Source organism: Lissotriton vulgaris, chromosome 5 (genome assembly GCF_964263255.1).
Source record: "Lissotriton vulgaris chromosome 5, aLisVul1.2, whole genome shotgun sequence".
In the NCBI taxonomy this organism is placed as follows: domain Eukaryota; kingdom Metazoa; phylum Chordata; class Amphibia; order Caudata; family Salamandridae; genus Lissotriton; species Lissotriton vulgaris.
The window spans coordinates 902613206-902634437 of NC_141693.1; the positions used below are offsets into that span (position 1 = coordinate 902613206).

The 21232-nt window shown below is 48.6% G+C and overlaps 1 protein-coding gene across 2 annotated transcripts in view; it reads right to left on the reverse strand.

The window, feature by feature from the left end:
* The window catches only part of BTAF1 (B-TFIID TATA-box binding protein associated factor 1), a 1094445-nt gene that overhangs the window by 877553 nt on the left and 195660 nt on the right, over positions 1-21232 (reverse strand). For both annotated transcript variants that reach the window (XM_086922506.1, XM_086922505.1), the window contains exon 7: positions 4315-4441. In XM_086922506.1, the coding sequence (XP_086778632.1) occupies positions 4315-4441 (127 nt within the window). The remainder of the gene's footprint in view (positions 1-4314; positions 4442-21232) is intronic.

A 21232-nucleotide genomic window follows, 5' to 3' on the forward strand; every position in this document is an offset into this window, starting at 1 on the left:
TTTGCTGAGTGGATATTGAAATTAGTAGTGGACTGAAGGTCCTAATTGTCCAAGGGAGGAGGGAGTGGGCACTGTGTTTTCCAGCAGGCCGTTCCTGGTAAAACGGCCGGCACCCATCCACGACCCTCGTCCCGATGAAACACCCGCAGCGACGTCGTGATTAGTCAGGTGCTGACTCTAGGAAGGGTCCATCATTATATTCTGTTCTTTTCGTCCTCGCCTTGACGTCGATTTATCTCACATTAACGTCCAACGTCTTGTCGACGCTGATGGCGAACGGCGGTGTCGCCTCAGCTGTGAGCGCCTGCTTCTTCGGGACTCATCACGACGTCGATGGTGTGTCGATGCCGGTGAAGTCCTTGACGTCGACCTCGTCCGAGGTCTCGACGTCCCCATACTAGACGCCGAATAAAGACGGCGATTCGACCCAGAGCCCTGGGTCGACGGGGAACAGATGGTAGTCATACCTCTCGACGCCGAAGCCATCGACGTCGACCAGGACCGGTGCAGTTTCTGGGCCTTTTCTTGACTGGGGAGCCCCCCAGAGGCCGAAGCACGGGCAGAGGATGATGACCGAGTCCCTCCATGCCCAGAAGTCCCACCTGGTTCCGGATGTCTCCTCTGTTCCAGGCCTTGGAGACTAATCTTCTCACTGTCACGCAGGGTCCTCCTGGAGAAAGAGTGACAGATACCACAGGAGTCGGGGACATGGGTGGAAGGGAGACAGAGTATGCATACTCTGTGGGGGTCAGATTTAGCCTTCTTCCTACCACACTCAGGGCACTTGTCGAATAAAGCTGACATTTCGACAATATAGAGGTGGCAAAATTGGTCAAAAAACACAGTAACTGGAAGAGGAAGACCCCAGATGTCGAGTGAAACACCCAAATCACTGGAAAAGGTCAGGAAATTAAAGATATACCCAAAAAGGTAGAGCTAAATGCTCCAGGGTCCTGCTAGCAGGAGTCCGAAAAAAGAACTGAAAGTAAAAGGCCTTTGGCTGTGCATCCTGGGATACTGAGGGTCTCTGGAGAATTCCTTAAAGGCACAGTATCCCTTTTCCAGACACCGAATGGCAGCCTAGGTTATGACTATACACAGAGATCCCCTACTACAGCAGTGGGCGTCCTTCAGGTCGACTGCAGTTATGAAGTCTTCCTTGTTGAAGCATAGGGATGGCATCCTGGATATGACCATGTGGAAGTGCTCTTAAAGGATGTACTCGTTGAGGGACCAGAGGTTTCACACATTTGAGCCCAACACTAGAGGGCTGAAGTATGCAAAGATAAACATGCCACGCACATACATATATAATCTTAGTAAATTCAAAAGGTCTTTGCTAATGCCCGACATAAAAATACCTCACAGTAGGTAGTAAGTCACCCTCTCTCAGCCGTCATTACTCTTTTCACTAAGTTGACTGACCATGTGCATGCACTCAATATTAGAATTTTAAATGTTGCACTTTTTAGGAATGTGCAATATTGGAGTACCTTAAGTCTGCAGCACAAGCAGATCGGAAGCAGTCCCACTAACAACGTAAGGGTCTGGGGGGTGGAGGGGGGTGGGCATCCGTGCATAGTCCCCCTTTCTCCATGTCCCACCTGTCTAACAGCAACCTCCCCCGACCCCCAACCAAACTAGTCCCATGGGCTCCGTATACAGTACTGCTATCCAGCTCAATTTGCCCCAAAACCCATTTTCCCCAGGACCATGAGCACGAACTACCAATCTAATTATTTCTCAATATCAGGTGCCACTTCTGCATGCATGGTATGCAAGGCCCACGTGAGGTGTTGAATGTTAATGAGGGTGCTGTGCATTAGAATGAAGCCATGTTGGTCCTCATGCATCAGGGTACTGACCACACTCAGCGTCCCATCGCAATGAGTTTGGATAGTACCTTTTCACAGACATTGATTGGGAAAAAGGGCCTCTTTGACCCCAGGCAAACAAGGCTTCATCATCTTATTAAATATGTTCTCCTCCATAGTCCCAGGTTATCTGCCCAGCTGCCGATCCTCATTGTAGATCTCCAGTGATATCTCCGTGAACATAGCATACCTCCAAAAGACACAAGGAGAGCGAATACACAGGGAGATTACTTGCGTGGTAGGCGATTACTTGCGTGGTAGGCAAAAGAAAAACTGGTCCAAAACCGAATAGAATCCCTGATAGACGAGGAATCCAAAGCACAATTAACTAGGTCCTCCGACATTGGAGAGGCTCTAAGAAAATATATCAGACAGACCAACAAACACTGCCTGACCATATTGCAAGCTTTCTAGACAAACTACCAATTCCATCCTTGAGCAGTGAGCATAGAGGATCAATAACCGCAGAATTCACTATTGAAGAAATAGAAACAGCGATAAGTTCAATGGCTAACTGTAAAGCGACTGGGGAAGATGGATTGCCCGCTGAACTATACAAAAGGTTCGCCCCAATTTTGAACGCACAACTTCTCAAACTAGCTAACATACTAAAAGGGAGCACACCTTCGGCCTCCTTCCATACAGCGATGGTAGTTAAGATTCTGAAGAAGGATAAAAATAAGGAAAATATCAACTCCTATAGACCAATAGGTCTTCTTAACATTCACTATAAGATTTTTACAAAGCTTCTCACCAACCTGCTCAATAAAATCGCGGGCTCATTGATCCACATGGATCAATATGGTTTTGTAGCCAGTAGACAACTCTCAGCTAATACAAATGTTTTAATAGAAGCATTGTATTATTTTAATAAAAACAATATAGAGGCACACGTGTGGTTTTTAGATGCTAAGAAAGTCTTTGATCGGGGACTGGCTTTTTTAAAATTCTTGATCGATTTGGCTTTCCTGAAAGTTTTATACAAATAGTAAGAAGTTTATATAAGGGCTTGCAAGCACAAATAATGAATTCCAGAAATGTGGGTACCTGCAGAAAAGTAGGGGTACAAGGCAAGGGTGCCCCTTATCCACAATTTTATTTGCCCTATATATAGAACCCCTGGCAATAGCCATTAGGCATAAAGCACTACATACTGCACCCCTACAGGGCGTGACCAATATAAAACTATATGCTGATGACATTGTTTTATTTCTAAAGCCCACGGATAGTACCCAGAAGGAAATATTAGGGATTTCTTTCAGAATTTCAGGCGACAAGTGGCTATAAAATAAATAGGGCCAAGACAGAAACTAATACCACGTTTTCGGCAAATATATAATTTCCGGCCCAAGAGGTACCGGGGGATACATGTGTTGGAAAGAGTAGAGGAGCTATAGAGCTTAAACTATGGTCCCCTGGTGCAAAAGATTAAACATTTACCAGTAAAATGGAATCAACTTCCAATTTTAATAACAGGCAGGGTGACGATTCGACAAATGACAAATCTACCATTATTTAATTTTCTATTTCCAGCAGTCCCATGTGCACTACAAACAACTTTTTTTAGAGAGCTAGATAGCTTGTTCACATCCTTCTTATGGGCCAACAAGGTACCAAGACTAGCACTAGCTACTTTAAACTACCCGAACAAGTAGGGGGGTTGTCCCTCCCAAAGATAAGAGTATTACCACGCACATTTTGCACACAATAATGACAGATTTTATACCCAGCTCAACTCTCCAGATAAGGATACATTTTTTTATGGGAAAAATATTAGAGTAATATAAAATCACAGATCCAATGAGGATAGCCAAGAACCCAAAGAAAGTTCAGTGTTCTCCAATACCATTTGAAGTTAAAAACCCAATTGTTAAAATTTTATGGTATCCCTTGGATGAATGGCTCTACAAGACTGGCCGACCTATACAGAAGGACAAGCTGTTGCAAACTGGTGTAATAAAGAAATGAGGAAAATGGGTACAAACAAGTGGGAGACTTTCTTAATTCAGATTTCTGGAAAAAGTGGCTATCGATAGAGAATGGGCTGCTTCATTCCAAGGATATGCTCAAGTACACATTTATTCAAATCGAGCATTTTTTTTTTAGAAAGTATAGATTCTAGAGCGCTAAGATTAAGAACAGAACTAAGCGAAGCATTACAAGGAACAACGGATAAGCGGTCAGTGAGCACTTGGGTGAAAATCTTTAATGAAAATAAATCCTCCGTTTATGAAAAAGCTCAAGATGAATGGCAGAAAAAAGAATTCCTCCAGCTCTCTAGAACATCATTCAATATTTTACAAGACATGCACATAACAGGAAGATAGCTTACAATGCTGATGTGTTCACTGATCAGCATTTTGTAATAGTTAGCAATGTTAAAAAAAAAAACACATAAATGCATGCTTTTAGAAGTTTTAAGATAGAAGAAAGTTCTTACTTCGTCAACTGATGAATTATCCGGTATATTGTCTATCAAGACTTTGGAATCCGTTGCTGGTTGATTGATGACAACATTTGATACTTTTCTCCTCTTTTCTTCAGGTTCACCGTCTGTGCTATCATTACTGAAAAAGCAAACAAAAAAAAAAAGTAACTGAAAGGACTGGTTACTTGAAGGTTTGTGTTTGTTGCACTGCAAGCAGATAATATACTCACCAATAAAATGTCATAAGAACAACAAGAAATTAAAGATTAAGAATAGCAAACTAACAAAATGTGGAGGGAGAATATTACTAACTGGAGAATGGTATGTTGTAGACAATCTAAACGTATTGTATAATAAATCAACAGTTAAAACTTGCACTTTCATTATTAAACCCCTTCGCTGCTAGGACTTACACACACACACACCCCCTACCCCCCCCCCCCCCCCCCCCCCCCAGACCCATCCCCTTTGCTAAGCCTTCTTTTGGCTATTTGGGTTCGTTTGTACTTCGGCCCCTGACACTTTTTGACCACATAAGATATCCACGCAAAATGTGTGTCCTTTTTTTCCATCATCATCCAGGGTTTGTGGATTCCCCTGGAAGGGACCTAGAAGTAAGCCAAAATACAGCTAAATTTTTTGGGGGAAAAATGTGAAAAAAGGGCTACAGAATAAAGAGTCTATTTTTTCCCTGCAAATGGTATCAAAATCACCATCTTCCCAGCTTTCAGGGACAAGCAGACTTTTGTCAGAAAACTAAAATATTTTATACAGTTTTGGCATTTTTCTGGGACATTGTTTATTTTTGCAATTTTTTGTGCTTTCAACCTACTTCCAGTTCATGGTAGAAATGGGTATGAAAACAATAATGGATCCTGAAAGCTATACATTTTGGAAAAGTAGACACAATTCTTAATTCAGCAAGGGGTCATTTGTGTAGATCCTTCAAGGTTTCTTTATAGAAAGTAACAGTTAAATAAAAGAGAAATGTAAAATTAGTTGACAAAAACAGCCTTTTGTGTCAACCTTTTCACCTGTAACTTCTTCTAATTATGACAGCTCTTTGAAAGCACTGTACCGTTACATCTGCTGGGCGTTACTGGTTGTGGGGATATATAGGACTTGTAGGTTCACCAAGAACCCGACGAACACAGAGCCAAAAACTGAGCAGCGACTTGCAATGGTTTTTTATTATGTACCGGGTATATAGAAATTATTTTGGGAAAATGTATACATGGAAACATCGGTATGAAAGATGCCTATGTATTTCTGAAACGGGAACAAAATATAGAGTTTAGAAACAGTAGATATTTGCACATTTCCAAAATTGGGAATACTCATACTAGCATGAGAATTATCGATCAATTTTCAAAATTACTTTTTTTACACCTTGTCTTTCATTTGGAAGGCAGAAATGCATCGAAAGTTAATAGGTAATAAAAGATGCTTTACAAATCTGAACTACCCCAAGTCTCCTGATAAAATTGGTACCTCACTTGTGTGGGTAGGCATAGTGCCCACAACAGGAAACGGCTCACAACGCAACATGAACACACCACATTTCCGCAATGAAAGAACAGTTTTTTTGCAAAGTGCCTAGCTGTAAATTTTGTAAACCTAGCAAACCTATACATTTTTTAAAACTAGACCCCCAGGGGAATCCAGGATGGCGTGACTTGACTGGATTACACCTAGTTCTGTCACCCAGAATCCCTTGAAAACCTAAAACATTGCCAAAAAAAAAAAAAACATTTTACTCACATTTCTGTGGTGGAAAGTACTGGAATCTGCATGGATCCACAAATTTGCACTCCACCCCGCGTTCCTAACAGTCTTCCAATGAAAACGGTACCTCACTTGTGTGGGTAGGCCTAGTGCCCGTGGCAGGAAATGGCACAAAAACGTAATTTCACAGTGAAAAATGACCCATTTTTGGCAAAGTGCCTAGCTGTAGTTTTTTAACCCGAGCTCTGCCGGCACCTAGGGAAACCTAGCAAACCTATATATCTTTGAAAACTAGACACCCGGGGGAACACAGGATGGGGTGACGTGACTGCCTCTCACCAGGTTCTGTTACCCAGAATACCTTGCAAACCTAAATATTAGTAAAAAAAAAAAAAAGGAAAATGCTACTTACTAGTATGCATCTGTTCTTGGCATGTAGAGCTGCAGAGTTACACACAATGCATAAATGGCCACCTAGTGTTGGGCCTAGATGTTTGCAGTTTGTTTTGTTGTAGAAAAGTCTTTGGAAGTCACGGAATAGGTGACTCCTCCTTTGGATGATACTGCGCATGGGCATCGGCTCCATCCCGAGATTGTTTTTCGCCATTAGGGAAGTGATGGGGCTGTACAAGAGGTAGTGATGTCCATGTGATTTGTATCTAATTAAGATCATACTGGAACAGATAAAGGTAGCCGGTGAGAGGGGTGGGCGTGTGTAACTGCAGCTCTACATGCCAAGAACAGATGCATACTGGTAAGCAGCATTTTCCGTTCGAGGCATATGAGCTGCAGATTACACACTATGCATAGATTGTATAGCAGTACCCACACCTAGCGGCGACCACCAGCATCTGTTGCAGTTGTTTGAAACAGTGTTTTTAGTACAGCCTGGCCCACAGTGGCTTGCTGTTTAGTTTGCACATCTACACAGTAGTGCTTTGTGAATGTGTGCGGTGTAAGCTCTGCATATGTCATCTAGGGGAATGTTCCCCAAGAAGGTCATTGAAGCCCCTATCTTTCTTGTTGGATGGGCTTTTGGAGGAATTCTTAACGTACGTTTGGCTTTCTGGTAACATTTGTATTTAACAATCCATCTGGCGATCCCTGATTTTGATATGGGGTTGCCTTTATGTGGCGGTGAAAAAAACACTAAAAGTGGTTTTGTTTTACGAAAAGTTTGTGTCCTTTCGATATAGTACAGTAATGCTCTTTTGACATCTAAGGTGTGTAGAGCTCTTTCTGCGACTGTTTGAGACTGCGAGAAAAATACGGGCAGCTCAACTGATTGATTTAGATGGAATGGTGAAATGACTTTAGGAAGGAATTTAGGATTAGTACGAAGAACCACTTTGTTATGATGCATTTGCAAAAAAGGTTCTTGAATGGTAAATGCTTGTAGTTCACCAACTCTTCTGAGAGAAGTAATTGCTACTAGGAAAGCTACTTTCCAGGTTAGGAATTGCAATTCACATTTATGTAATGGTTCAAAGGGAGGACCCATTAATCTTCTAAGAACAATGTTCAAGTTCCACACTGGTGCCAGTGGCGTTCTGGGAAGAATTATTCTTTTGAGTCCTTCCATGAAAGCTTTGATAGCTGGTACTCTAAAAAGAGATAGATGTTGTCTGTTTTGTAAGTATGCTGCAATGGCAGCAAGGTGTAGTCTGATAGACGTATAGGCTAAATTACACTTTTGAAGGTGTAATAGATATCCTATGATATGTTGAATAGACACGTCTAAGGGATTTATCTGGTTGTTTTGGCAGTATATGGCAAAGCGTTTCCACTTAGCCGCATAACATGGTCTAGTAGTGGGACGTCTAGCTTCTTTAATGATGTTCATGCATTCTGGAGGAAAGTTGAGGTAACCAAACTATGACCTCAGGAGCCAGATCGCTAGGTTGAGCTAAGCTGGGTCCGGGTGTCTGATCTCTCCATGGTTCTGTGTCAATAGGCGTGGAGATAGGGTTCGTTTTTGGTGTGGTACTACAGACATCTGCAACAGCGTGGTGTACCACGGTTGTCTGGCCCAAGTTGGAGCGACTAGAATGAGCGTCAGGGAATGTTGTTGTAGTTTGCATACCACTAACAGAAGTAGTGGGAGAGGAGGTAAAGCGAATGCAAATAGTTTTGACCAGTTCATCCATATCGCATTGCCTTTGGACAATGGTTGTGGGTATCTGGCGGCAAAGCTTGGGCATTGTGCGTTTTCGTGGGTGGCAAAGAGGTCTACCTGAGGCTGTCCCCACATTTGTGTTTAAGGAGCTTAAACTTGCCTTTAAGGCTCTGCATGACATTGGTGCCAAGTATATCAGAAGGCGGCTGACTTTCTACCAGCCTTCTAGATCACTTAGGTCAGCCTCTCTGGCCTTGGCTTTTGTCCCAGGTATCAGGAGAGCGCGCATAGTAGGCCGCTCCTTTAGACGTCTGGCGCCACAGATGTGAAACACCCTGCCACTGTCTTTGAGAAGGAACACTAATCTGTTGGCTTTCAGGAAAGATCTTAAATTGTGGCTTTTTGTTCAGTAGTTCTGTCATCCACTGCCTTTTCCCCTTTCTGCCTTGGGTTTTGAAGCGCCGGGACAATCCTAGGAGTAGCTGAGCGCTATATAAATCCTATTTTAACATAACATAACATTTGAAAGAACAGATGAAGAACTTGCGAATGAAGTTCCCACTCGTGGATCTGCTGTGTTTGTCGACTTAGCAGATCTGCCATAGTGTTTTGTACTCCTGGTACGTGTTGGGCTAAGAGGAAGATCTTTAGCGGTATAGCCCATCTCCATATCTGCTGTGCTAAATGAGAGAGCTGCAGAGAGTGTTCCCCCTTGTTTGTTTATGTAGTACATAGCTGTCATATTGTCTGTGCAGAATAGGACCGCTTTGCCCGACACTTTAGTTTGAAACGCTTTTAGGGCTAGAAACACAGCTAGCAACTCTAACTGGTTGATGTTGAGTAGCTTTGGTTGCGGCGTCCACCTGCCTTGCATGGTGTGAAGCAGTAGATGAGCTCCCCGGCCGGAGTGCGATGCGTCCGCTGTCATGACTATTTGAGCAACTGGCTCTAGAAACGGTCGTCCTTTGGAAAGGTTTTTGGTGTTCCACCATTGCAGAGAACGATAAGTTCGACCGTCTACCAACACTAGGTCTGTTAATTGACCTTGAGCCTGGTTCCATTGGCGTGCTAGGCACTCTTGAAGTGGATGCATTTGCAGTCTTGCGTGAGGTACTACAGATATGCAAGATGCCATCATTCCTATGAGCTGCATGAACACTCGAGCTGGTAGCGAGTGCTGCGGTTTGAATTTTGTTAGGAGAGTTTGTACACTTGTTATCCTGGCTGGAGGGGGATAAGCTAGTGTTAGTTGGGTGTTTATTGTAGCGCCGAGATACTGTTGTATGTGCGCGGGTTGTAGATGCGATTTGGTGTGATTTACTGTGAATCCCAAATCGTGAAACAGTTGAATAGTAGTGAGTGTGTTGTACACACTGGCTTTATGAGCTGGCTTTTATGAGCCAGTCATCTATATATGGGAAGACATGAATATGTTGTCGTCTTAAGTGTGCTGCTACTACTGCTAGGCATTTGGTAAACACCCTTGGTGCTGTTGTAACTCCGAATGGGAGCACTTTGAACTGGTAGTGCTGCCCGTCTAGCACAAATCTGAGATATTTTCTGTGCGCTGTGGATGGGAATATGGAAGTAGGCGTCCTTGAGATCTAGAGTGACAAGGAAGTCGTTTAGAACCAGAAGTGGAAGGACCTGTTGGAGTGTGACCATATGGAAGTGATCCGACTGTATGTAAATGTTTAGAGGTCTGAGGTCTAGGATGGGTCTTAGAGATCCGTCCTTTGGTATTAGGAAATATAGGGAGTATACTCCTTTGTTTTTCTGATGCTCTGGAACTATTTCTATTTCATTTTTCTGCAGGAGTGATATTACCTCCTGAGCAATGTTAAATGTTCTTGTGACATTGGACACTGCCTGGGTGGTATGTTTGGGGGTACATGTTAGTTCCAGACAGTAACCTGATTGAATTATTTGGAGCACCCACCTGTCTGATGGGATGCTTTGCATAGCGCCTATATGGCTCACATTTTCTTCATCTCGTTTCATTTTATCCGTAATTTTACTTCTTCAACCATTTTAAATCTGTTTGTCTGCAATAATCATCCAATACTTCCATCCACACTCCGGGTATTAATGCCATTTTACAAGTTTCTAATGAAAATGCTGTGCCCATCCGGACCTCTTGCACAATCATGACAGATGCTTGGGTTCTTCAAAAACAGCGTTTATTAAAAACCAATGCATTTCGAGCATCAAGTGCTCTTCATCAGGGTACGCTGGACATTTGGGACATCTGGGGTGGTATAATCATCCCACCGGTCGGGTGATCCGGTAGGCGTGGCTGGATCAGGTATATGACCCCCCCATATCATCAGAGCTATCATCCCTGTTGTCATTGTGTGGTATGATAGAGGATGCTGGGGAATGCTGTGGTATGGGAGGATGTGGTGATGGTGCAGGTGAAAGAGAAGGGGAAGGCAGTCTTAAGGGCGAGGAAGCCATGTCCTCCTCCTTTGAATGCGGAGCTGGAGTGCCCAGTGGTCGCTTTTTTTAAGCCAAAATTAACTGTTCAGTAATTGGATCTTTAGCTTGAGTCTTTTAAGCAGGGTCTGGAGAAGGTAAATCCTCTGCAGGAGGTCGATCTTTTGGTGCGGAGGAAGGTTTCGACACTGAAGCGGTTTGTTTTGGTTTCTTGACAATGTCTTTTAACGGGGAAGCAGGAGTCTTTTTCGTCTCCGAAGCTTTTTTCAGTTCAGAGGATTTTTTCGGTTCCGGTATGGTTTTTGGATCCGATGGTCTTTTTGGATCTGGTAGTTTTTTCGAATCCGAAGCGTGTTTGCTTGGTTCCGACCTGGGTTTCGGTGCCGGGGTAGCGGAGGCAGGCTTCTTTGTCGATTGTTTAGATGTCGACGTGGAAGCTGATGCCGTCTTTTTTGGTGCCGATGTGTGTGCGTCCTGGGGAGGTCGACTTGAGCCTGAGTCACCTGAAGGCTTCGATAGCTTCTTAGCCGGGCCCGAAGGTGGGGCAGTAGAAGCAGTGTCCCGGTGTGCACCCTCGCCCTCTGGCTCGGGTGTGACCGGAGCCTTTTTTGGGTGTGTCGAGGAAAGGTTGGGGCCGACATCTTACTTACGACCCGTTGAGCTGGAGTAACTTCTTCGACATCTGAATCTTCTGCCTCGTAGTTGCTCTCGACGCCATGTTGTTCTGGGACATAGACGCCCTCCTCGAAGATGTCGTCGGGAATTGGAGATGACGATCGAGCCATTGTTCTCCTGGCTCTTCGGTCCCGGTTCGTCTTTTTGGAGAGGAAAGAGGCACAGGCGGAACAGTCTTTAGCCTCGTGCTCCGTGGAGAGGCAGAGGTTACACACCTCATGAAGGTCGGTGTGGGGAAACTTCGACCCACATTGAGGACACTTTTTAAATGGCGTCCTTTCCATGAGCTGGAGTGGAGGCCTAGTTAGGCCCGAAGGCCGTCGTCGACAACCGGAATCGAAGTTCTCGATGTGGAGAAGTAACGTCGACTGGAAAAAGCTTTCGAAACTGGATTCTAGAAGCCGGTGAGGATTGCGAGCCGAAGGAAAATCGGTTCCAACACGGAGCGCTGGAAACACATCGGTGGCCAGTGGCGGAAAAAAACAATTTGGGGATGGAGCCGATGCCCAAGCGCAGTGTCATCCAAAGGAGGAGTCACCTATCCCGTGACTTCCAAAGACTTTTCTACAACAAAAACTGCAAACATCCGGGCCCAACACTAGGTGGCCATCTAAGCATAGTGTGTAATTTGCAGCTCATATGACTCAAACACACATTTTCCTCACATTTCTGTGGTGTGAAGTTCTGGAATCTGCGTTGATCCACAAATTTCCACTCACCCCGCGTTCCCCAAAGTCTTCTGAGAAATATGGTACCTCACTTGCGTGGGTGGGTCAAGGACCCGTGACAGGCAAAGGCCTAAAACCTATTGAGGAGACATCAAAATTACCTATCACAAACCAACCTGGTTTTGCAAGGATGGGTCCCATGAGTTTTTGGCCCTGGGCTTGGCGACCATCTAGGGAAACCTACCAAACCAACACATTTCTGGAAACTAGACACCCGGGGAAGTCCAGCGAGGTATGGCTTGCATGGGTCCCCTAACATTTTCCTACCCACAATCCCCAGCAAACCTCATATTTAGCTGAAAAAATAACTTTTTACTCAAATTTCTGTGTGGGAATATTCTGGAAACTACGTGGATCCACAAATTTCCTCCCACTCAGCGTTCCCCAAGGTCTCCCGATAAAAATTATACCTCACTCGCGTGGGTGGGTCAAGTACCCACAACAAGCAAGGGCCCAAAACCTATTGAGGTGACAAAAATTAAAATGTGGTCCCATGAGTTTTAGGCCCCAAGCTCGGCGGCCATCTAGGAAAACATACCAAACCCACAATACCTCTCCCGAGTTTCTACGGGATCAGGGGGCTGAGATAGCCCCCTGAGCACGAAGAAACTGAACCTGAAATGAGCCTCTTGGCGTGCGCGCCGATCGTCATTTCAGGGAAACCAGGTGGGGCCCTCAGGAGCAGGGGAAGCTCTTCTACAGCTCCCGAGGATTTAGGGGTTAAAGAGAAATCCTTCTGGTGCCCACACCAGAGGGATTTCCGGTGCGGTGTGCCATGACGGCCAGGAGCCGTCGTGCGCACATGAGCACTGTTGCGCACGATGGATCCCTTCCGTCGTGTGCATAGAAGGGGTTAAACACTAACAAAACACTAAGTAGATTGCAAACCTAGAGATTGATGAGCATAATGTAGGAGATGTTGATATCTGCAGCATTATTTATCTACCTTATATCGCTCCACTACTATTCCAAGGCTAGACAAATATGTGCTGTGCATACAAAAACCTACCCAACTAAATGAAAGGGAGCAAATACAGTTTAAAGGAGAGAATAAGGAAAAGGAATCTCTAGACACCATGAATTTGAGTGAAAATTACACATTGTACTCCTCTAGAAACAGGAACATCAGCAGGTGGGGCTAGTGAAGAACAAGTTACTTACCTTCGATAACAATGCATCTGTAAGACATTAGATATAGATTCCTTACCGCCCTACCCATCCTCCCCGCTCTGCGAACTGAATTCTAGGGATAGGAACTCCCTGTCTGAAACTGTCTGAAAGACATTTATATATTCCTTTCCTTAGAATAGATCCCCCAGCAATACCAACCCGAAGGAGGGGCTGCAAATTAAGTTCGCACCAGAAAGTCCTGGAGGACAGAACATGCAAAATAGCCGTCCCTCCGGACTTGGCTGTCCAAGCAGTAATGTCTGGTGAACATATGCAAGGATGCCCATGTGGCCGCCTGGCATATGTCAAGAAGAGGATCTCCAAGTGCCAGTGCAGTGGTCGCTGCCTTAGCCCTAGCGGAATCAGCATGCAGCTCCACTTGAGGTTCCATTTTTCGCTAAAGCAGAACAGATTTTAATACAAAGGACAACTCATCTGGAGATGGTACGCTTTTGAACAGCCTGACCTTTCTTGGCACCTACATAGTCAATAAAGAGATGATCATCAACCCGGAAATCTTTTGTGAGGTCAAGGAAGGATAATGCATGTTTTGGGTCCAGACGGTGGAGTCTCTCCTCTTCCTTCAAAGGGTGCGGTGGTGGGAAGAAGGTGTTCAAAAATGATCGTTTGTTCTATGTGAAAAGGTGTAAGCACTTCACCGAGGGATGAGGGTCTCATCCTAAGCACCAATTTGTCTGGATGCACAGAGAAGAAACAGGGCTTGGAAGATAGAGCCTGAAGCCCACTCACCCTGCAAGCAGAGGTGATGCAACAAGGAAGGTAGTTTTCAGAGTGAGAAGCTTAAGGGGACAGTTGTGAAGAGATTCGAAAGGAGCGCACATAAGGCAAGTTAAAACAAGATTCAAGGGGGGGAGTGGCCAAGATGGCGGCGGAGTGAGACTTGTCGATCAGTCCCTTCGGCGCCGCTTTTGATCTAGCATTGTTTTAAGACCTGCAGAGTGCCTCCCCTGGGGCATATAATTGGTGCCCGGCACCCAGAGTTTGCCCTGAGGGTCGTGGCGGTGCACTTAATCGGGACGGAGCGGCCCCGGAGACGGGCTGAGGTGCCGCCTACGAGCGGGGCGGGACCGGGGAGTTGCGTCTCCCTGCTGTTGGAGCCCGCCGTGCCTCGCGCTTCCGGCAAGCAGTGACGAGAGTCCACGGCGCTACAGGCCGGGATCGGCCTGAACCCAGCGGGCGAACAGCGGAGACTGCTGCGCTGCGAGGAGTGGCGGTGGGAGGCCCACCCGCGGTACGCGGTAGCCCGACCGGCCTGCTGGAGGTGCGGCAGAGCGAGGAGGCCCAGCGTTGGCCTAGAGGTTAGAGGCGCCGCTGCAGAAGGCGCTGTGAGCCACGGGGACCCCACGCTGATCGCCCACAGCCCTGTGGGAGCGGGGAGCGAATGGTGGGCCGGCGGCCCGAGTGCACTGACGAGGGGGCCAAGCTGTGAGGAGTGGGTGTGATTCCGGAGAACCGCGGAGAAGGTGCTGGGGTCCGGCATAGCCAATGGCACCAAGAGGGTGTTGGCGGCTTCGCCTTTGTTGCCGCGTGGGACGGCGCCTGGAGCGTCGGAGTGCAGTGGCCCTGAGTGCTTTGGCTGCGTCCGCCCAAGGTGGGTGCTACGGTGGGCATCACCCGTTTGGGTGTCACCGGGGGTGCAACGGCCCGCGCCCTCCTCCTGCGGGCTCAGGCTTGCTGCGGATCGCATTGGACTGACGGTGGGGACCAGGGGTCCACCGGCCACTGAACTTTGCACGCTTTGTGGCCAAGTGGGCAGGGAGGCCCAGCAACGCGGCCTGCAGGGACTGGGCAGCGATCCCCACATCTGAGTCGCGGAGAGGAGGCGGCGCCATGGCTTCAACTAGGCCAAAACAAGATAAACCCTCGAAAGACGACGCCCTGAAGGGCTCGCCGCTGCGGCCCCCGCTGGTGGCCGACAAGTCCCTGGGCCCGGACGACAGAGAGGCCCCCGCCACCAAGGCCTTCATGCGTGAGCTCTTTGCAGCGATAAAGGAGGACATTCAAAATCTGCGGACTCAGCTAACGTCGGATCTGAAGGAAGTGCGACGGGACGTGGAAGCAATAGGGAAGAGAGAGGGTAGCGACCCTGGAAGAGCACGATCTGGGTACTGCGGAGGATATCCATCAACTTCAGCAGGGTGTCCTCCGCCTCACGGAACAGAACTTGGATTTGCAGGCGCATACGGAGGACTTAGAAAACAGGTCGCGTGGGACTTTGATTTCCAATGGGTCCACACGGACATTCCTTACCTTGGAATTCGTTTAGCGCCCACGATAGCGCAGACTGCTTCCCTCAATTACAGGATCCTGCTTGATCAAACAACCAGGTCCCTCTCTGATTGGTCCCGGTTGCAACTGGCCTGGTTGACTGGCAGCGGTGAAGATGACGATCCTTCCACGCATCCTCTACCTCTTTCAGATGTTACCTCTACGTCCTCCACCGGGTACTCTGAAGACACTGCAGGGGCTGCTCACCAAATTCCTGTTGAACCACAAACGTCCACGACTGGCGTTCTCCTGGGTCACGACGCCGCGGGCCGGGGGCGGTTTGGGCTTCCCCTGCTTTGAGCCGTACTATCAGGTGTCGTGCTTGCGATATATCCTCGAGTGGAATAGACCGCAGTCCAGCAAACACTGGCTTTTCATGGACCAAACGGTCGCGGGCTGCAATATTTGGCGAGAACTGTGGCTCCCACGTAAACATAGAGCGTGGGGCTTGTACTCTTCACCGGTTACTTCCCCAACGTTGCACGCTTGGGACCACCTGGCATGTCAACGAGGCTGGACCACCTTTCCGTCACCCATGACGCCCATCGTCGATAACTCGGATTTCCCTCCCGGCTGCGCGTCGCCTGTATTCCAGCGCTGGAGAGAACAGGGCTGTAAGAGAGTGGGTCACCTTTTTGACCTAGACGGGCTGATCTCGTTCTTCGCCCTGCGTCGGGACCACTTGGACCTCCCGGAGTCTGTCGCCTTTCACTACTCGCAGGTGGCGCACTGGGTCACGCAACCTTCTAAAGTGGCTGCCATGTCCCGTCCCATGACAAAGCTGGAGCGTTGGGTAATCTGTAAAAAGGACGACAGCAAACTCATCTCTGAACTTTACGCACTGATTCTCGCGCGGCCCTACGCACAGCGTACCAAGGCACAGCGCGCACCACACTGCAGCTGTGGCGGGGGCAGAATCGGCCTACAAAATGGTGTCCTACTGGTATCATACTCTGGCTAGGATTCACACATAGGACCCTAAGTGCTCAGGTTTATGCTGGTGTGGCTGTGGCGCCACGGGCACGCGACGCATCTGCTATGGCACTGCCCCAAACTAGTGCGCTACTGGAAGGCAGTCCTAGACGACGTGGACGGCACGTTCAACATCACATTCCCCAGAGCCCCGGAGCACGTGCTGCTGGGTCTGCCACACTCTAAAGCGTTCCCCCTGTGCTCCCTGCGGGGTAGACAGATAGCCCTGGCGTTACTAGCTGCGCGCCTAGTTATACTCGCACTGCGGTCCCCTGATGCCCTTGACCCGAGTGATTGGATCCGGCGACTGTGGCTCTTGCTGGGCATGGAGAGTCTGTCACTCTGTGTGGATGGCAGGGGTGAGACATATGCAGAGCTGTGGGAGCCATTCATACGCTTGCTATCACGCGATTTGCGCGAAGTAGCATGCCCCAAGTTCTTACAAATCCTGCAACTTATTCCGTTGGGGTCACTGAGTGCAAGCACCTAGAATGGTCTGGCCTGCTTTGTGTGGGTAGTGGTGAGGGAGTGCGCGAGTGCGGAGGCGCGGATAGGGCGGATGCGGGGGGGGGCGTGAGAAGGGGGGGGGGGGCTGGTGGTGGGGACGGGTGAGGGGGGGGGGGTGGTTTTCTGTTTATATGTCACCGTTTGGTTCTTTTCTATAAAATGCAGTATCAAAGGTAGGCCTAGCTGTTCTGCTTGGCCTTTAGTGTGCCCTCACCGGGTCGCCCCCAGGGGTGTAGGCCCTAAGGCTGTGTACGATTATTGCTGGGCTATGCTTCGCCGATGGATGTAGGCAGCCAAGCTGTGTTACGGAATACTTTACTGCTCAATAAAAACGTTTGATTCTAAAACAAGATTCAAGTCCCACTGAGGCATTATGAAAGGAGATGGAGGAAAGATGAATAATGCCCTTAAGTAACCTATTTACAATAGGGGACCCGAAGAAAGAGGGCTGATCTTGTAGCTGAAGGAAAGCAGAAATAGCTGCAAGATAGCCTTTAAGAGTGCCCAGAGCAGAACCCTGCTAGGCAGAGTAACGTATGTACAAGAGACGCTCAGAAAGAGGGGAAGAAAGGGGGACCACGGCCTTTACTGTGAACCATGCCATAAACATTTTCCATCTAGACAGTTTTAGTGGAGGGGCACCTGGCTGCCAAGACGACATTACAGACTTCAGGCAGATGGTCAAAAGCTGTTAACTGTCACCGCTCAATCTCCACGCAAGGAGTTGGAGGCTGGACCGTCCCCAGTTGCTGCGACAGAAGATCCTCCCGAAGGGGCAGTCTGATCGGAGGATCATTGGCCATGCTCAGGAGCTCGGGGTACCAGACTCTTCGTGCCCAGTCCGGAGCCACAAGAATGACTTGGGCCCATTCGCCCTTTATCTTCTTCTGCACTCGGGCAGAAGTGGAACAGTCAGAAAGGCAAACAGGAGGCCGCAGTTCCTGTCGTAACAAAAAGCGTCATACAGTAAGTGCCGCCTTGGAAACTCCAACCTGCAAAACTGTTGACATTGCGTGTTCTCTTCAGGGGCGAACAGATCTAACGAAGGCTCTCCCCACCACTGAAAGAAACCTTGCACCACCTCCGAGTGAAGACGCCATTCATGATCTACCAGGCACCGACAGCTAAGTTCGTCCGCCCTGGCATTAAGAGAACCTGCCAGGTGTTGAACTACCAGGGTCATGCCTTGATGTTCCAGGCATGTCCAGAGGCGAAGAGCCCCTTGACATAGGGTCCACGACCCCACCCCGCCCTGTTTGTTGCAGTACAACATGGTGTGGTGTAGTCTGTGAACACCTGCACTACTTTCCCTTTGAGGGAGGGAAGGAATGCTTTCAGTGGCAGGCAGATAGCCCAGAGCTCAAACAGGTTGATGGAGCCCAGACTCTGCCGCAGACCAGATACCTCGGATGTCCGCCTCTCCCAGATGTCCACCCCATCCCAGGAATGACGCATCGGTCACCACTGTTAAGTCTGGTTGGGGAAAGGAGCGGGATCTGCTTCAGACCCAAGCTGGGTTTGTTAACCACTAATGCAGCTGATGTGCAGTTCCCTCCAAGATCTGGACGTAGTCAGAAAGATTGAGCTGATTCTGTGCCCACTGCAACTTCAGGTCCCACTGCAGAGTCCACATATGCCACCTGGCATGATCCACCAGCAGGATGCAGAAGGCCATAGGGCCCCAGCAGCCTCACGGTCATTCTCACCGAAATCCAGGATAGAGACTGAAAAATCGGTATCATAGCCCGACTCGCTGCTTGGGAGGATAGCCCAAAAACTGCACTGTGTCCAAAACAGCTTGGATGAAACTCCACATCTGAGAGAGTTAGGTGCGACTGACACGTTGATAGTGAACCCCAACAAGTGCAGGAGGTCCGCTGTAGTGTGGAGGTGAGAGAATACAGCCTGGGGGTGAGCCCGCCTTCAACACCCAGTCATAGCTAGAGGAAGACTGGAACCCCTGATTTGCGTAGATGAGCTGCAACCACTGCCATCACTTTCGTGAACATCTGAGGGGAACTGGTAAGGACAAAGGGGAGCATGGTGAACAGAAAATGCTTGTGGCCTCCTGTGAATAGCAGATAGCGTGTGTGGGCTGGCAGGACGGGAATATGAAAATAGGCATCCTGCAAGTCCAACGCCACCATCTGGTCTCCAGGGTCGAGGGCAGACAGGACCTGAGCCAATGTGAGCATTTTGAACTTCTCCTTCCGGAGAAAGCAGTTGAGGGCCTGGAGGTCTAGAATGGGACACAGGACTTTGTTCTTCTTAGGCACCAGAACGTAGCGGGAATAGCACCATAATCTACTTCCGGCACAGGGACCCTCTTGATCGCTCCCTTGGCCAAGAGAGCTGAGCCTTCCTGGCAGAGAAGTGCCAGATGATCCTCCAACATGCGATTGAAAGACAGTGGCATGGAGGAACGGGTTGTCTCGAAGGGGAGTAGCCCCTTCAGACTATTTGCAAAACCCACCTGTCAGATGTGATGAATTGCCAGTGGGAGAGGTGATGGCAAATCCTGCCGCCCACAGGCGGTTGATTGGCCTGGTGCGTCAAACTAGGAAGGCTTGGAGGTTGTAATGGGGGTGGAGGTTGGACTGGCCAGCCCACTGGCTCCCAGATCCACGAGGTCGCTGGGTCACACGTCCGCGGCCACACAGAGGCTGGGCAGCTTGTGTGAACCGTGGCTAGACTTTGCCAGACGTGGCTGGGCACCCCTTCTGTAGCCACGAAAGGGGCGAAAAGCAGACTGGGGTTGACGGGAAGATAGAGCGAGGCCCAAAGTTCTGGCCATAAACCGAGAATCTTTAAAGCTCTCCAGCGAAGAGTCTGCTTTATCGCTAAAACGCCGACAGCCATCAAAGGGCATGTCCAGCAAAGTTGACTGGATATCCCGCTAAAAGCCAGATGTCCTCAACCAGCCGTCGCGCCTAAGGGCTACCGATGTGGCAATAGTTCTGCCTAGCGATTCAGTGGTATCCAGTCCATATCGAATAGTGAATTTGGCAGCATCTCTCCCATCTGCCACTGCCTGGGAGGGAACGGCCCTGGCCTCCTCCAGGCATTGAGGCAGCACCTTCACGACCATATCCCAGATGGTGTGGGAGTATCAGCCCAAGAGGCACGCGCTGTTCACGGACCGCAGTGCCAAGCTGGAGGAGGAGAACATGCACTTCCCAAGGTGATTCCAGCTTCAAGGATTCTTGATCTAGAGGAGCAGAAGGGAATGCGCCCTTTGAAGAAGAGGCGTGGACCACCAAGCTCTCGGGGGAAGGGTATTGGGTGAGGGAAACTGTCACCCAAGGCCGGGCGATAACGGTGGGCAATCATCCTTTCCACAGGAGCCCCTGTGCTGGGCTTGGACCAGGTGCCCAGAAGGACATCAGGGAGTGCTTCGTTGAAGGGCAGAAGAAGTTCAGAGGATTTTGCCGTAGTCCAAAGCACCTCGGTCAGGAGATTTGTCCTGACCTCCACTGAACAGAGCTCCAGGCCCAAGGCCTCAGCCGTCCTTCTCACCACCAGAGCATAGGACGCTCCCTCCTCGGTAGCCACGGTAGGGGGGAGAAAGCATGCCAAGGTCTGGAGAAGTGTCCAGACCACTGGCGTCACCCAGGTCCTCCCTCCAGTACAGTTCTTCTTGCTGGTCTGCTAAAGAGTCTAGCATCCCCTCCCAGTCCTCATCACCACCTTCTGGGCAGTAGGGAACACCAGGGATGAACAGGGGATTAAAAGTACCCTCTGGCGTCAGATCAGACATCGACCGACAACGGTCCGGCTCCAGGTCCATCTCGGGGTTGAGGATGGGGGCCCTTTGGCAGGGGGCACTGTGAGCTAGTTGGTCTCTAGGCCAACTTATCCAGCCAGGTGCTTGGAATCAGTCTGGGCACGTCACCCAAAGTTTCTGCTGTCCAAAAAAATGTGCAGTTACCACAAATTAGTTGGAACTATACAACATTTGGAGAATCCTTTCTAAATGTAATAGAAAAGTGTAGGAAACTGCCGTTTTTGATATGGTCACTTTTTGCCTGGTATTCTATGCAATTTTGACTGAAAGTGCACTGGGTTCTTGCTAACCAAGTCCCCAGTGCCAGACTTTTCCTAAACTGTACAGTTGTTTCCCCAATTGGAAATACCTTCAGCACCCTCTGTAAGTCCTTGGTAAATGGTACTCCTAGTACCTAGAGTACTAAAAGGGTCCCTAAGGGCTGCAGCAAGCATTGTGCCACCCTAAGGGACCCCTCCCCATACTCATGCAGACTGCCATTGCGGGCTGAGTGTCTTGGTGCAGACCAAAATGAAAACACGACATGGC